Source organism: Arvicola amphibius, chromosome 7, assembly GCF_903992535.2.
Source record: "Arvicola amphibius chromosome 7, mArvAmp1.2, whole genome shotgun sequence".
Classification (NCBI taxonomy): Eukaryota; Metazoa; Chordata; class Mammalia; order Rodentia; family Cricetidae; genus Arvicola; species Arvicola amphibius.
The window spans coordinates 15,300,856-15,318,260 of NC_052053.1; the positions used below are offsets into that span (position 1 = coordinate 15,300,856).

Consider the following 17,405-nt stretch of genomic DNA (forward strand, 5'->3'; position numbering starts at 1 on the left):
TCCCAATGTTTATGACTTTCCCTTGGGTCTTTGGGAATAACTGCACCTACATTTCATTCAACATTCATGTTTTCTTGTTACTGTTTTTTGAGACAGGACTTACTTTGTAGCCCAGGCTGGCTTGGAACTCACTATGTAGCTTAGCTTAGCCTTAAACTCACAGCGATCCTCCTGCCTCTGGTTCCCTAGAGCTGGAATTATAGGCATGAGTCACCAACCATATGCAGCTCAACGATATATCTGCAAGATACTCAATTGCTCTGTTTTTTACAGAGCACTGAACTCAGTGGGTATCGTCTACTTTGCTTTCTTATATCATTTTTTCCTTTCCTTCTGAGCTGTCAGCCTAGGAAAGTATTTCTCAAGTGGTGGGTGATAAAATCTCACCAGCACTTGACGCACTGCACCCAGAAATGGCTTCAGTCTGATGCTCACACTCTTGGAGCCTGAAGTGGTTTGATTATAAATATTTGTCAAAGCTAACTGGAAGAAACAGAATTAGGGTGTCAGCCACCCCCTCCTACCCAGAGAGAACTGTTTCCACACAGACTTTCAGTAGGTAGGAATGACTAAGGTGGTTGCTATAGTGCACATATCTAAATCCACCATGACATCAATGGATTGAGTTACACACACACACACACACACACACACACACACTACATACACACACACACACACACACACACACACCTTTTTGGGGTATGGGAGTGGGAAAGATGTTTGTTAAAAGCATTTGGTTTGGGGGCAACTGACTCTTAATTTTTATCTCCTAAGGCCTAAGTTTTGTTTTATTTTTAAAGGGCTGCTCTGTCTTATGCTTAAGAAGCTGAAATTACGGTGTCATTTGCCAGGATAGTAATTACATGTAAGTGGGAGAACTTTTTAAAGTCAACAGTAAATGTCTTCGGCTGTGCGAATCGCAGCGTGACTCCCATACTCCCACATTCTGTAGCAAGAGACAGCAAATGAATCAACCCTTTTGAATTCTTCCCCAAATGTGCTCCAGATGTGTATAGATAGATCACTAAATATAAACTTAATTGCTTTTTTTTTTCCATTTCTGTCCTACTGCTAAGCAACTTTCATACCAAAGCGCTTGACAGAGGACGAGTTCTTTACCATCACTTCTTCTCGGAATAAAACCAACTGGCTTTCTCTGAGCGAAACTTATGGGTATGGAAAAGGAACCTAAGCAAATACGCTCTCAAATACGCCCTGATTAACCCCGCAGACACTGACAGACGGGCTCTCACTGCCAAGGGGATGCGCTTGCTTCATTCTGGATCAAGTCATTCACTTTTAAAGTGGCACAGAGTATACCAAAGACACAAGTCACTGGGACCCCCCTCCTCCCCCCATGACAGTTTTCCATTTGGCAGTGAGGAACACAGGAGGCTGGCAGCCTTAAGCTGCAATACCTAGGACACACCCAGTGTTTGAGCCAAAGAGTGGCCTTCCTGACTGCGGTCACCATCTTTCTTTGCTTCCATAGGCCCCCAACTTTTAAAGCAAGTAGGCCATGTTTCCTACTTCTCCTTAATTACCAAGTACTCCCTGCTCCCAAAATCCCTTGCAGCCATCATGTCAAAAGTATTTCTTTTTTTAAAAAATATTTATTTATTTATTATGTATACAACATTCTGCCTCCATGTATGCCCGCACGCCAGAAGAGGGCACCAGACCTCTTTACAGATGGTTGTGAGCCACCATGTGGTTGCTGGGAATTGAACTCAGGACCTTTGGAAGAGCAGGCAATGCTCTTAACCTCTGAGCCATCTCTCCAGCCCCTCAAAAGTATTTCTTACTAGAAGTCCATGACCCCTTCTAATTACCAAACTGTAGGATACAGAAACTTCGGAACTAGAAGGTATCTGATACCTCTTGTGATCCCCCTTTCATACATGATGATCACACACACATGGCTTCAACATTGTGACTGTGTTGTTTTGCCTTGGCTTCTCCTAAAGTATTCAATCTTTCAGTTTGATCATATGACTGATATGTATTTGATACCTCTCTATATATCAAGTATTCATGTATTACATGCACCTATCTGTCCATATCACATACAAACAATAGCAACAACAGATCACTTTATTTAAACTCATTGTGGGGAATGTAGGTCATAGACAAAATAGCAATGATCCCAGCTGTGAGCGGAGCTACTTTTAGAATTAGGCAAACTTCCATTACCTTGTCCAGACCTTTGAAGTATGGGTAGGAAGCAAGTTAAAACAAAACCAAGAGACACAGACACAAGTCTGTTGTCTGATACAGGCAACCCCGATTCCAGGCCCCTACACACTAGACCCGATACAATACAGAGTTTAATCAGGAGACGGCATGTAGGGAGGGCCAGTCACCATAGGATTAGGGAGAAGGCGCAGCTTTAGGAGGAGAAAGAAGGGAATCTCTGCTGCCTTCAGAATGTTTCTGCCTAGCATGTTGAAATGCGGAGATGACCTTTATTACAATAATCCCGAATCAAGATGCAGAGTAAATGGTAGAGATCTTTGGCAAGAAAAATTAACACCAGGCACTGCGCATGGAACTGGGAACACAGGGAGAAGGAGACAAGGCTCCTGCCTTGCTGGAATTTATTTTTAAGTGTAAAGGGGTGAAAAAAAAGAGCTAATGACTATCAAATACCACTAGGACAGTGCTTCAGGCAGGTGTCAATGTGGCTGCCATAGACAGCATGGGACTTCTCTAAATTTAAATGAGAAGAAATGCAATCGCATAGCCAGGGAGAGAAAAGGAGGTAAAGGCCCATGAAAACTCACTTCTTAGGCATTGAGGCTCTAAGGCTCTGTTTTCTATGCTCCTTTTCCCAGTAGCTTTAACCTATTTCTGGGAGTGACTGTAAGCTGAATGCAAAGGGAAGGGGCTGACCCTTTCTGTAAAGTGCTGACTTTGCAAATTGTGCTCCTAATGTAATGGGGTTTCCGGGAACAGTGGTAATGCCAAGGCTTTCTACACAGAGAGATTTTCAGAGCCTCACACATCCCAAGGATTGATGGAGTAGGACACGTTCAAGCGGTACCTTCATGTCAATTTAAAATGTCCTTTGCTTTCTCACAGGGTTTGACTATAGTGGCAGACAAGACACAAAACACCCTTCCGTTTCCACCAAAGATGAAGAAAATCTGGTGAGCTAACATCTCCACTAATGGAAGAACATTAATTCATGCAGAAAGTAACTATATCTTTGTTTTGTTTATTTGTTATTGGTTAAAATGCTTAATAATAAATCATTTAAAATATTTTACTATTTGATGTTTAACATTCTTAACACCAGTTAAGAAAATTATCATTATTTGTGTGTGAGTGTATGTGTGTGAGTGTGTGTTTGTGACGTTAATGAGTCGGCATGTGTGTCCGGGCATGTGTGTGAAGGCCAGAGAACAAATTTGTGGAGTCTGTTCTCTCCTTAAACCAGTGGTTCTCCACCTTTCTAATAAAGTTCCTCATGTTGTGGTGAACTCCAATCATAAAATTATTTTTGTTGTTACTTCATAACTGCAATCTTGCTACTGCTATGAATAATAATGTAAATATCTGTGTTTTCCCAATGGTCTTAGGTGATCCCCATGAAAAAGTCATTCGCCCCTAAGGGGTCACAGCCCACAGGTTGAAAACCAGTGTCTTAAATATTTATGTGGGTTCTGGGGACTCAAACTCAAGTTATTCAGCTGACATGCCCACCTCTTTACCGGCCGAGCCATCTGGTCAGTCCCTTTAACCAGTTTGACTGTGGACTTCAACAGGCGTGGTAGGCTAGGAGCCTGTACCCAGACAGGAGAGAGCAGTCCTTCCTAGATGTTATGTTGCTAAACAGTCACACATATTTCTTATTTGATTAATACCCACTGCTAGGCAGTAAAATTACAGTTAATAGAAACTCTATTTCATCAGCCATCTTCCCCTGAATTTATATTTCAATTAAAAAGATAATCTAAAACTCTTAACTAAGAAAGTACTTCTTTTTTTTTTTTTAAATTGTAACATTGCATTTTATTGGAGACCACCAAGAAAGTACTTCTTAACTGCTCAGAATTTTAAGAAATTTGGGACCATCTCGTAAAGACTATTACCCGGGCACCAACAATTAAAACATGGTCAGTACTATTCCTTTGAACTTGCTTCTCAGTCTTTCGGGACAAGTTTTAATAACTATTTCAGCGAGTTCTGCCCCAAACATCTCCTCATAACTATCAAATACAGAACTCAACTATCGCAGCACAATGTGTGGGCTACCAACAACTCATATTAAACATTCACTTATTTCATGGCAATTCATTTTAAGGTATCAGTTAGGATGATGCAGGACACAATGACCCGTAAGACACAAGAGTGTGTGAGAATTAAGTGCAAACGGATAGCTTCTCAATTCGAAATAAGTATCAGGACAGTTAAGCGAGTTGTGCCGAGAGGTCTGGGGGTGGTAACGCATTTGAGGTTGGGCACCTGCCACAAAGGTAAGTGATCGGGAAGGACGGAAGACGGGAACACTTACGTAATTAATTCTGTGTGGGGAGTGTTGCAAAATACAGTGTATTTTCTTGTTAACAAAATCTCTGAAGGCCTGGGGAGCATCTCTCCCCATCTCCTGCCACAGAGTTAAGAATAACACCCACACATGTTTCTGCTGAAGGTAGACAAAACTCTCTAGGGAACATCGCAAGGCTAAATGTGTGTAGGGTGTTATTCCCCCAACCATTTTTATCTTACTTGAATTCTGAATTCTTTCTGTAATTCCAAGTCAAATTCTTAATGGCTTAGTCAAAGCTTTGGCAAAATTCTTCCTTAGAGGACCAGATAATAAGTATATCACGCTGTGTTGCTGATCACTGCCATAACTGCTCACCAGTGGCACCTCAGCAGACAGCAGCCACAGACAACACAGGACAGACGGGCCAGGCTGTGTTCCAACAAAACTTTCTTTATAAAAATGGGCTACCTGCTGCCTTGCCCTATACACTGTGGTTTGTGGGATCTTGGTTTAGCCTCTCAATTGTGGGATTCAGCTAAATCTGCAAAGTTTACAAGAAGAGAGATAAAGTTTTTCAGACCACGACATTTGAATACAACTGGGTCTCCTCAGATTTAATGTCATTAAAACCGAAGCATTTCTATATCTTTCCGATTCACTGAACACAGAACAACAACAATACAAGTTTGAGAGCACAGCTACCAAGGATTCTCAGGAGCCAGAGGATAAAGCTTTTCCAGACTTGTGAACGGAGACTAATCTGTTTCTTATCAGCTCCTCAGAAAAGCATGTAAGCCATGTTACTTTGAAAGCTATATTTTCAGAGAGGAATCAGAGAAAAGGCTTAGGTACCACTAGGCATCTGGATGAGTTTCAGGGCTTGTGAAAGGAGCTGGTGAAACCCCAACAGGAAGTAGCAGTGTGTGAAGGCCAACGGTTCTGCTGCGGTTACCCTCAAGGTGCAGGATGATGTGATTTTCCCAGAACTAAGGGTTTGATACTAGGGATGTGCACAGAAAAGAACACCCACTCGGGTCTCGTGGGGTTCCTGATGACAGTGCATGCCTGTCCTTGGCTGGATAACGAACATGAATTGGAGCCTTCTCGAGGAAAGAAGCGGCCTAACACACAGCTGCTGATTGTGAGGGGTCTGTGAACACAGGTGTCTTTGAGTTCGTCACTGGGGATCTGGGAGAATGACACAGAGGGGTTCATGCTCAACACTACATGTTCCCCGAGTTCTGAGAGAAGATATGACTCACACAAGACAGTGTGGGTATCAGGACTGGAGAATGGGTTTCAGAAGTTTATTGCAAAGTGACTTACGGTTCATTAGATATGAATTCAAACACTATTTAAAATATATCAACTTGGCAATAATGGGACTTTTCATTTTAATAGTAATAGCATTTGAAGACACTATTTAGATGATACCCTTATAAAGTACCAACACAAACAATATTTTTCTCACTCCTTTGCTTTTCTGGTATGATAGACACCGCATTACTGGAGAAGGTATATGCCTGGTCTTCAAACACACAGGGTGAGGAATACAACGGAAACCAATAGTTTCCTTAGCTGTACCATGTGACTTCTCTTTCAGAGTCCTTCAGCAACCCCCTTTTGTCTTTACCAGATTCTAATTCATGGGTGGTGATATATTTACAATATGGTTTCACAGGGGCGTCATAATAACAGGAAACCCATTTTAAATGACAGTTTACTTAAAAACTACTCAAAGGTATGTCTTCATTGGTGGCCTTAAAGAAGACAGCATTCTATTGGAGAAAGAAAAAATGAAAGATAGTAAGGGTTGGTTGAACTGATATTAGGAGACCAGAGTGAGAGAGCTTGGGTCAATGACTAATGAAAGAATTTAAGTTTCTCTGTATAAGCAGGGAGAAATTGTACTCAATGAATTCCAAAAAGATTTAGGGAGATCAACAAAGCAAAAAGACGTGAAATCATTTGGAATTAGTGTCATTTTGAGCCAGGCATTGTGATAGGTGCTGTCATGAGGCTGAGCACAACGTACTCCATGCCAAATTGAAATTACAGTTTCATAAAACATGGGAAATTGTAGGAACTTGAGGGGCTAAGCAAGAATGGAGTACAGGAAAAAAAGGGGGAATCAATGAAAAGGGTCATTGCTTCCAATGATGGGTGGATTTGGTCTGAAAAAAAAAATCAATTCAGTGAGCGTCCAACTGCAAAGGGTAAAATACACTCATTTTTGAGTCAAGGGAAACCAAGCAGATGTAACTTACTAAACTTTATTTTTTTTTTTTTCTGGTTTTTCGAGACAGAGTTTCTCTGTGGCTTTGGAGCCTGTCCTGGAACTAACTCTTGTAGACCAGGCTGGCCTCGAACTCACAGAGATCCGCCTGCCTCTGCCTCCCGAGTGCTGGGATTAAAGGCGTGCGCCACCACCGCCTGGCTCCTTACTAAACTTTAAATGAAAGAGGAGCTATTAAACAAATATTTGTCTTGGATGATGGTCTATCTATCATAATAAACTTTGTATCTGGGCCACTGGTAATTGCTGGTTTGGTGGGAATAGTGCAGCAAGTATTCAGTATGTATCCTTCAGGTGTTGCAATACTGATTGCAGTGCCAAATCTTCCAAAGCTTATGATTATTAGGTCATAAGCATGCACTCGGAAGAGGTACAAATATGGAAGTCTTTCTAACTGTAGCAATATTGGGGGGGGGGGTTCCTAAATTTGTAGATGCTATTTGATGAGTGAAGAATCAAATTATACGTGAATATATCAGAAAGCAAAGAGTACATGATCAGTCCTGAGGCATTCCATAAATGATTGGATAAAACCAGTGAAGCAATAAAACACTTGGTACAGCTTTCCTACTCTTATGCTTAGGCATAACCACGAAACCATTACAGAGAAAAGTTATTACTGACAATAGAAAACAAAAGCCAATTATTCCAGTTTCCAGGATGCTCATATTATGAACTCACAACTCCAGGGTGTTACGTTTGCAAAATCACAAGATGGTGCATTGGTAGAGCACATGATCACACAGTTGAAGAAACCCATGAGTGCATTAACATGATCATTTCAGTGTGATCCTTTGCTGTCATCCCCAAAGTGATTACATTGAAATATCAATGCATTGCTAACTTAAATAGTACAGGAACCCACATTCTGAAGAGCTAACATAACTTCGAGTTGACACATCAAGTTCAGAATCAGACATGACAAGCTTGAAAGAGAGGACAGAAAGAATTTACAATATTTATCTTGATTACACTAGAAAGGAGGAGCATGGTGTTTTTCCTTTTGTTGATTGTGTGAGATATTTGTTGACCTGTGGTGGAGAACAGGAGTCGGGGTTAGGACCTGGACTGAAGCACAGAAAACCCGGGCAGTTAACACTGCTGTGCACTCCTTTTAGAGGGTCTCCTTTTATTGGAATTATCTACACAGTGGCTAAATTACTGACAGTTACAGACTCTTGTTAAATTGGATTTTTCTCATCTCTCCATCCCACAGATTGGGAAAAATGAAAGTCTTGCCATGGGTTGTTGGAGTGGGACCGTGCGCTCTGCGGAACCAGTCAAGAGGAGGAACACGCAACTTTAAGATCCTCTCTCCAAAACAGACTGCAGGTAGGCAGGGCCACGGGCTGAGCACAGTGGCTATAAAAGTTTCATTTTGAGGAGTGAGTCATGCTCAGGGAACGACAAAACAAGGGGCTATCCACACTAAAAACAACCCCAGACAATGATGTCATCAGGAAGGCACCATGTGGAGAGAGCTCTTCTCCTGACCTGTGTGGGGTGGGGCTGGAATGTGGCCCAGACAGCCCTTGAACAGAAATCATCACCACTTCCTTGGGCAGTAGCTCAGTTTTGAGAGAGGGGGATAGGGTAGCCTAAATGCATCCACAGTTCTTGGCTCATTAGGCTAAAGAGGCCTCCCATGGAGACAGATGAGTGAGTTTGGATAAAACGGAAAGACTCCTAGAGGCAGAAATGGAGTCAAGCCAGTCAAGGGCAAGAAATGAAGACAGTGACAAGGAATATTTTGTTTCACTGACATGACATGATAGACAATCATAGTAAAAGCAAGAGCCCGTGAGGAAACGGTGTGGCCGGTAGAACATAACCAACTCCCACAACGATAGAAAAACAATCCAATTAAAAGTAAATAGAAGATGTGGAATGAAATCAAAGCCACAGTAGGGCAACACTTTATTCCTTTCAGAGTGACAATAATAATAATAATAATAATAATAAATAATAATAGATAACTAATCTTCATAAAGGTGGTGGAGAGGGTAGAAGCTTCATATATTGCTACAGTCAACATAAAATGGTGCTGCATATCCAATAAGAAACCACTAAACAGAACACTGGAAGCCAAACTAAAGAGAAAGACAAGCATAGTCAAGAGACTCTAAGAAAATGAATGAAGCTACAATTTCATGAAAAACAAACCACAACTAAGAAGACAATCCAGTAAAGAACATCAAGATGGCTAATCTACACACACCTTTCAATAGTAACTCTAAATAGCGATGACATCAACATTCCAATCAAAAATCAAGGTTAAAATGGATTAAGAAAATCTGTCTGCCTATTGTCTACAAGAAGTTCATCGTATAGTGGTGCCATAGTGACACAAACTGGTTTTAGGAGTAGCCAATCACATTCTTAAAGCAGGATTTAAGGCCCACACTCTGTGAGATGGAGCACTGCTAAAGTAGCCAAGAACCTGGGACTGGATAAACTGTGTACCGTAGGGAAAACATACTCCTATTATTCGGCTAAAGAAACAGCAATAAAGTGACTTCTAGTGATGTATTTATACCCAAAGGTCAGTGCACTGCTCAACCCTCATCAGAGAAGCTTCTTCTTGCAACACAGAGACCCACAATAAGGGGTCTTTACATGACTTTGTAAGAGACTTTGGACCACTCACCCTACCCAGCATGCTAGGGGCACATTGCGTGCGCACACTCTGAGTGCAACCAAACTTAAAACAAATGGCAAGGTGAGCCGTTAGCTGCCAAAGACATAGGGTAAAATAATACAAAATTTAACATATTGAGTTATGGAATAATTTATTTCAAATATGCTGAGTTAAATGAATAAGCTATTTTAATGGATACCACTTCTGAATCTGGCTACTAGAAAAATATAAGATTCCTATGAAGATCATATCGCGGTGCTTCGGAAGGATTCTGGACAGACGCGTGAGGATCAGAGGAATCCTAGCAGTATGACATACCCTGGGGCACTATAATATTTAGCTAGCAGAGACCTTCAGTATCTGAAACTCTTTCAATACCACGTGGTAAGAAGCTGCCAGCTAGTCACCTGATGCCTGGAACACAGACGCCTGGTGTAACCTACTTGCCAGATATTTCTACTAATGTATTTTCAAAGCCTCAATGTTATAATTTTCCTTGTTCTGTTATAATGAAGACTTTCATAAAATGTTTAGCATGTTAGAACATGGTTCAGGGAGAACCCAGGTCTGTTCCCAAGCAATGGCAACTCATTTGGCTTCAGAAACAAACTGTCTCTTATCCTCTTTAAAAAGAAAACTGGGTATCTATTGTTCTGATATATGCTGTCTGATATATTATTTAGCCAACAGAGCTCTTCAGTATATGCAGTAAGATGATTTAAATATGAAATGCTTATATTAATAATATTCCCTAAATGCTCAAAAAATAGCTCATAATGTAGCCCTCTTTCAAACTATAAAGCAGAATACTGACAGGATCTGTAGGAATTTAACTGGGAGTGTTCTGAGGAAAACTCCATATCTGGTTGAATGTTCAGAATATTGCTCATCCTGATTGCCTAATAAATACTCTGTAAATAAAAATGGCAGGACTTTTGAGTTAAAAGCTTACACTATTACAATAAAAAAGGCAAACAGCAGACATATGAGATTGGAAGGGCCTCTAAAATTCTAGCTTCGGAGTTTCACTTTACCCTCTCGTTTAAGGACTGGGTATTGACCTTTGGGCCACACATACTGACTTTGGGGCCTCTGCCAACACTCTACCACTAAGTTATGTTCCTAGCTTATTCCTATTCCTCTTCTGTGTCTCTTCTCTTCTGAGAGCAAGTGTTGGTGTTGTTTAGGTTGGCTCTGAGCATGGGTAGTCCTAGCTTAGTCGGTCTAGAGGCTGGGATTAGAGGAGGGTTATCGCCATTCCCCCTTTCCTGTCCTCTACAACCTAGCCATTATATGCATGAAGGGTGCCTAAAGCAATAGAGTCCTCCCGATTCACTCAGGGCTTTGAATGCAGTCTTTTTGTATACTGTAGAAAAATATGAGGAAGGGGAGGCACTGTATGGTTTATAGCATGGTATCTGAAAAGAGCAGGGCGAACTCTGAGAGAAACAAATGCAGGCTGTGTAACCGAGTATGCAGATTCACCACATCGAAAAGTAAAATGTATAAAGCGATTTGCCCTCAGGACAGGGAGTTATAAAACAGCTCCCACATATATCGGATCACCACTGGGCAAGGCAGAAGCCACTCTTAAAGCTCATGCTAGAGCGTGAGGTGGGTGGGTACCAAATAATAGGTGCTGTTATCTCTCGTGATGAGGTTGGAAGATCACATCAAGAAGAATTCAGGGAAAGAAATGAAGGAAAGCAACACCTAGGAATAGCTGAAGGGATTGTGGACGCTTTCTGTAGAAGATGCACTAGAAACCTGCACACCTGGAGAGCTTTCTACTCGAGATGGAATGCCCAGCACCCTTCCTCTGTCTTCCACAAGGCACATCTCTGAGCAAAGGAAGGAGTCACAGATATCAGAGACTCCGATGAAACCACTGGTCCTCTGCCCCGGAAGCCCGTGCAAGCAATGCTCGCACAACATATTCCACATACAGCTTAGAAGCCCGTGCCTTTGAAGTTATAAAGACCCAGAAGTCATCTTCCAGAATAAAGCAGGTCATTTTCCCTGGATGCCAAAAGCAATATCCCTGTCCTGGAAGATGGACTGTATATCGCAAGCAGAGGGACTGGGGAGTCTGCGGTGGATAACCTGCAAGGTCCTTCCCCCAAACCGTGTGTTAATTCCAAAGGCGTTTCAAAATAATTTCACAATATCAAGCATTTAAAACACAAATAACAACGGTGCCCATTCCACCGTGGCAGCTGATCAGGAGCAACACAGATCATCAAGGGGGCTAACCTGACTTCCTGGATGTATCTGCAAAGATTTCTCTCCGCTAACTGTGCAACCATCATGGTAGTGAACTTAAGATTATTTCTTTTATTATAAGAAATAGAAAACTGTTTTCATAAGTTGCTTTTCCGAATCTTGGCTGCAGCCTGGGTCCCAGGTGCAACCTTCCCCGCAACCTCTGTCCCCCCAGTACTTGCAAAGCATTTATACCAGGTTACAGAGACTCTTTGAAGCAGCCAGCAGGTCACTGTAGCCGGCGTACCACTGAGTACCTTCACTGACTGTGAGATGGGATTTCTTGGCTCTGTGGACCTATGTTCTAGGTAATTCACCAGTGCTTAAACCCAAGAGCATTTACATGTTTACTGGAGGGAAGGAAAGCAGGCGTACCTCTATCTTAACTCTTCCTTATGTGAGTGCTGCCTGTTTCTTCAAGAGTCAGGTTCTTACTCAACTGAGAACGCTTCCCATCATTCTGAGGCACCACTCCTTAAACGTTGCTTGAATTTCTTCTTTAAATGCCTATGACTAGTGATGGTAATAACTTTGAAAGATTCCCCCAACACTGAAATAATTACAGACGCATCATAGTTAAGATTACGCTGTTTGAAAATGACTAGCCTAAGTGTCAAGGAGAAGACAGATGTGTCTGCCTTGTGTTGGAAAAGGAGCATCTGTGTCAAATATTCATTAATTATACTCCTAAGGATAGACCAACTCACTGAAGGCCCCGGCTTTCTGGTTGTTAGTCTCCTGGAGGACGTGATTGCAACTTCAAGTATTACATCTTCATTTTCCTACTTTATTCACTTGTCATCGCTCCGATTTCCCATTTAAATTGATCTTTCAAAATGGAAGGGACAAGCCGGGCGGTGGTGGCGCACGCCTTTAATCCCAGCACTCGGGAGGCAGAGGCAGGAGGATCTCTGTGAGTTCGAGACCAGCCTGGTCTACAAGAGCTAGTTCCAGGACAGGCTCCAAAGCCACAGAGAAACCCTGTCTCGAAAAAAAAAACCAAAAAAAAAAAAAAAAAAAATGGAAGGGACAAACAAGAATCTACCATCGATGGTCGATGTAAGGTGACAACACGGTCTGAACTCATCAGTTAGGCTGGCTTGGCAGCCCCAGGGATACCTCTGCTTTCATCTCTTCAGTACTAGAATTATAAGCAGGTGTTACCATGGGTGCTGGGGGCCAAGACCTGGTCCTCACGCTTGCAAAACAAACACTGCCCCAACAGAACGGCTTCCCCTCTTCAGTGCTCCTCTATGGGCTGTACACGTCTTATGAAGGACTTCAGCATATAATCCAGGAGAAGGGTGTTTGTCATGCTTCCTTGGAGGGGTTGCCTTTATCAGGAAGATTGCCATACTCACCAGAGAGGAAATATGCCCAGCCGTGTGGTGATAAAAACCATGGCAAACATGACAAACAGAAGATCACACATTTTCTGAAATTTGGCATAATTTGCCATTTTGGCAGCCTGTAAGAGGAAGGAATGCAACTTATTTAATTAAACTGACAAAAGAAGTTTCCTTCAGTATGCATGAGGCCACAGTGAGGTATATCAATGAGGTATACCTTACCACATGCATAAAAATGTCTGCTACTTAAAAGTAGCACACGCCACACCAGCATTTATAAATTACTCAAAAGTTGAGTGAAATGCAGCATTAACCATATGTAGAACTATGACTTTCACAGGTTTAATAATATTTAGTAACCTTAAAAATTCAATTATATGGCAAATTTCAGGAAAACAGAGAGGACAAATAAGAAACTTCTGCACTATGTGATGTCAGCAAGCCAGAGATATCAAGACAGAAACCACGTAACAGGTCAATGCAGAAAGTCTTCAGAGACTGCACAGAGCCTATAGGGCTTCTCCGTATTTGTCTTGCTGCCTGCTTTGAGGGTTGTGCTTACTTTACCCATCCCAGAAGTGCTGTGGGGAGGCGGGGTCCCAGCTGATTCCAACAAACGCAGAGATGAGAAGAGCGTCACTACTGTTGGGTCAGTGAGTCTCTTTCAGTAGAATCTCTGACCATATTACAGACCAATTTTCTAGACAAAATTTACTAATGTTCCAATGTCTGCAGGGAATACTCCCACGGCCGATGACAGCAGTTTTAGTGATTTTATACATATGATATAAATTAGTCTAGGGAGGCAACCATACACCACTTTTAAAAGAGTCTAAGTAAGGTCAGGTGGGCCTGGAAGTGGGCTTTTTTCTTCCTCACTCCTTGCGGGTCTGCAGAGTCTACCGCACCTAAGCCCCGTTACAAACAGTGGATCTCTTCTGCACACACAACATTCTTCTCTATGACTTGGAAAATTAATTACTGGAGAGAGTGCCGATAGCATCCTTAGAGGCAGCAATTTAATGGTGCGAAGCAGTGCACAAAGCTATGAGAGAAATGTGTCTTAGGAGGAAATATCCCTCACCCGAGTGGAAGTTAAAATTAGGAGCTTTTAATTTCATGAATACTTGAAGTATAACGCCACGAATTACACTAAAATAAAGGTGCGTTCGGCCCTCTTCTGGCTAGGTATGACCAACAAGTCATCTTCCCTTCACACTGACCCACTTAGCCGTGACAGAGAGGCAATGGCATCGACTCGGCAGAGACGTGTACGCCGTAAACCCGCCTTTTCAATTTCATTAACTGGACATTTCCAAGCATTATCTATGATGTTAAAAAAAACAATCCAGGTTATGAAAGCCTTTTGCTTTTATGCCCCATACTTGGATTCTTGGATTAACTATCTTTTTTTTTTTTTTTTTTTTTGGACGAAAGTGGTGGAGACAGCTCAGCCCGTATCTCCTCTCTCACAGCTGCGACCAAGTGCACGCCGGAGATTTCCACAGGAATTAACATGGGCTGCAGGCCCACGACTGAGTTCAACATGTAGCCTGAGGCATAAACGTCCACTTCTAACACACACAGGACAAATTATAATAGAACTTCAAAAGGCTTCCCTCCTATTACATCCACTTCTTTAAAAAACACCCTGAATGAAGTTTAGCTTGAGTCACTTAATAATTATGGCCATAAACTATCTTCTGACTTATGCAGTTCAGAAGGCCTATCTTTGTTTCAAACCTTCAGGGGACCAGGATTTTTGATGAGGTTTTATTCTCAATTCAAACTCTAATTCACTGTCTCTATGAAAGATTAAATGTTTACATTTGTGCCTCCTATTGCAATAATGGATCACTGAGGAGACCTCTGTCTTTGCAGCAATAGAACCATGGCCTGGTAGGAAAAAACCCCAAATGATTCCAAGAGTCACCTCTACATGAACTCTGTACTCTTTTAAAATTTAATTTTGACCAGCTATATAGCATAAAATGAAAAGACTCATTTTATGCACATAACATTATTGAGCGTAATTCTGAAAGTGATAAATTCTTTACAAATCTTTGGTATAAATTTATGATTAATATACCCTTTGCATCGTTAAAACCACTAGGATAATATGTATACTGGTAACAAAAATCAAACTGCTTAATTTTATCATAACTATTAAACTGGGTTATATGAAGTTTCCAGGTAAATTAGTGTGACTCTTAGGAGAAAAAAATCTACTAACAAAATGATTTTTTCTGATATAGAATCAACCATCCAAAAGTGGGCTGGTCAAGGCGTCCAGCTTCTACTAGCTGAGTATGCTAACAGCCTCACTCTGGACATATAGTTTCATGCCAGCTTAGCCCACTAAGCAACCAACAGTTTCAAAGCATCATCCACCACACTACAGGACTGCTGGACTGGTGAGTTCTGGATTTTGTCTTTTTCAAGACGAAAGGAAAACTTTTTACCTCTAGCAGAGCATCGGCTGAGTCGTGAAGACAGAGAACCAGGGTCCCTACTCGGGCCATGTTGTTGACGTATGAAAAGGTTATCAAGAAAATAGTTGCAAGGTGGTGCAGGAACATAATGCCAAAGTCCTTGAGGAAGGAACAACAAAAGAAAGTCAGTGTTCAGCAACATCATGGTATTTCCACTCACCCATTTAATCTTCGAAGCCAACATAGGCAGAAAACCTCCACAGCTGTAGCGGGGGGTATTCAAGTGTAAGATGCAACTCCTGCCCTTTTGAAGTTTCCCATCTATTGGGAGAGATACACAAGTGACTAGTTCATGGAGAATGGAAATCAACACCGCAATGAGAGTCAGAACACAATGGGAGAAACCGTCATAGGATTTCAAGCAAAGAAAAGCACTATTTAGACTTGGTTTTCATTCTGACATGTTTAAGTGCCCTGCAAAGGCCCATGCTTGCCCAACGTGCTGCCAGGAGATTCTGTCTTTCTTGTTTTCTGGCTGCCACCAGGTGAGTGGCTTATACCACTACACACGGCTTCCTCAATATGCTGCATTGCTATAGACTCCACAACAACATGCCGATCACCCATTGACTAGTCTGAAAATATGACCTAAACCAACCCCTTTTTTCTTACAGATTGATTTGCTTCAGGAACAGAAAACAAACAACCCTGAAGCTCTATGGGACAACAGCATGGATCTATTTTTCTGATATTCAGTGGTTGCAGTTTTGGAAGACACACAGACATAAACGCAGGCAGAGACACAGACAGACAGACACGCACACACATTGGGAAATGAATCCAGAGCTTTGTACGTGCTAGGGAAACAGTCTAGACACATTCCATATTCCATCTCTCGGTCCACTTCTTATTTTAAGATTGTTCTTACTAAGTTGCCCAGGCTGGCTTTGACCTTTTGATCTTCTGTCTTAGCTACTTCGGTAATTGAGATTACACGCCCGTGCCACCAAGCTCAGATACACACAATATCATTATTTGTACGCACGTGGTATATTTGAAGAAGTATTCAGTTAAAGTAAGAAGACATGGAGACCTGACTCCTAAGATGGACAGTCTCTGTTAGTTACATGACGCCTGATAAACAACATATTCAGACTTACAATGATGCAATGTTCTAAATGCTTACGTCTCTTTTGGCCCAAAATTCATGTTAAAATCCTAATGACCAAGATGAACATGTAAGGGGGTGGGAAGGGATAAGGTCATGACAAGTATTTGAGTCTCTGCATGAGAGGCCCAGACAGCAACACTGCCCCACCTATTGTATGAGGACATAGCTAGAGGCTACGAACCAGGAAAGGAGCCATCACAGGATGCCAAGTCTGTTAGTGCTTTGAGTTCAGATTTACAAGCCACCAGAACTGGAAGGAATAAATTTGCCTTGTTTGATAAGCTGCCAATACTGCATTTTTGTTCTAGAAGTGTAGGAAGATGAAGAGGTACTGACTGATTCTGTTATTGAATGCATTTCTTGGACTTTGCTTCTCACTGTTAGTAACACTTCCCCTAGAGCATGCCCACTGGGTACCAAAGTAAGAGCCCTACACGCTGGGTTTTCTAGTAGAAATAGAGAGGAACAGAGGCTATAGTGGAAACTATATATATTACCTTTACTGTTTTTCTTTCTTTGCTACTACCATTATTTTTTTTTTAGTTATTTTAGTCTTATATTACATGTGTGTTATGTAAAGACATGGCCCATGTGTGCAGTGCCTACAGAGCCAGAAGAGGGCATTAGATCCTCTTGGAGTTGAAGTTGGCATTTGTGAGCCGCCTGGTACGGGTGCTGGGAACCAAACTTAGCAGTAAGCTAGTTTTCTTAACCATTGAGCCTGTTCTCCAGCCCCCAACTACCACTGTTTTTAAAAATAAT

General features: G+C 41.7%; 1 protein-coding gene across 2 annotated transcripts in view; it reads right to left on the minus strand.

Annotated features, from left to right (window-relative positions):
• Positions 1–17,405, minus strand: part of Cers6 (ceramide synthase 6) — a 242,405-nt gene that overhangs the window by 26,662 nt on the left and 198,338 nt on the right. For both annotated transcript variants that reach the window (XM_038338147.1, XM_038338146.1), the window contains exons 7-8: positions 15,503–15,631; positions 13,053–13,159 (exon numbers count right to left, since the gene is read on the minus strand). In XM_038338147.1, the coding sequence (XP_038194075.1) occupies positions 13,053–13,159; positions 15,503–15,631 (236 nt within the window). The remainder of the gene's footprint in view (positions 1–13,052; positions 13,160–15,502; positions 15,632–17,405) is intronic.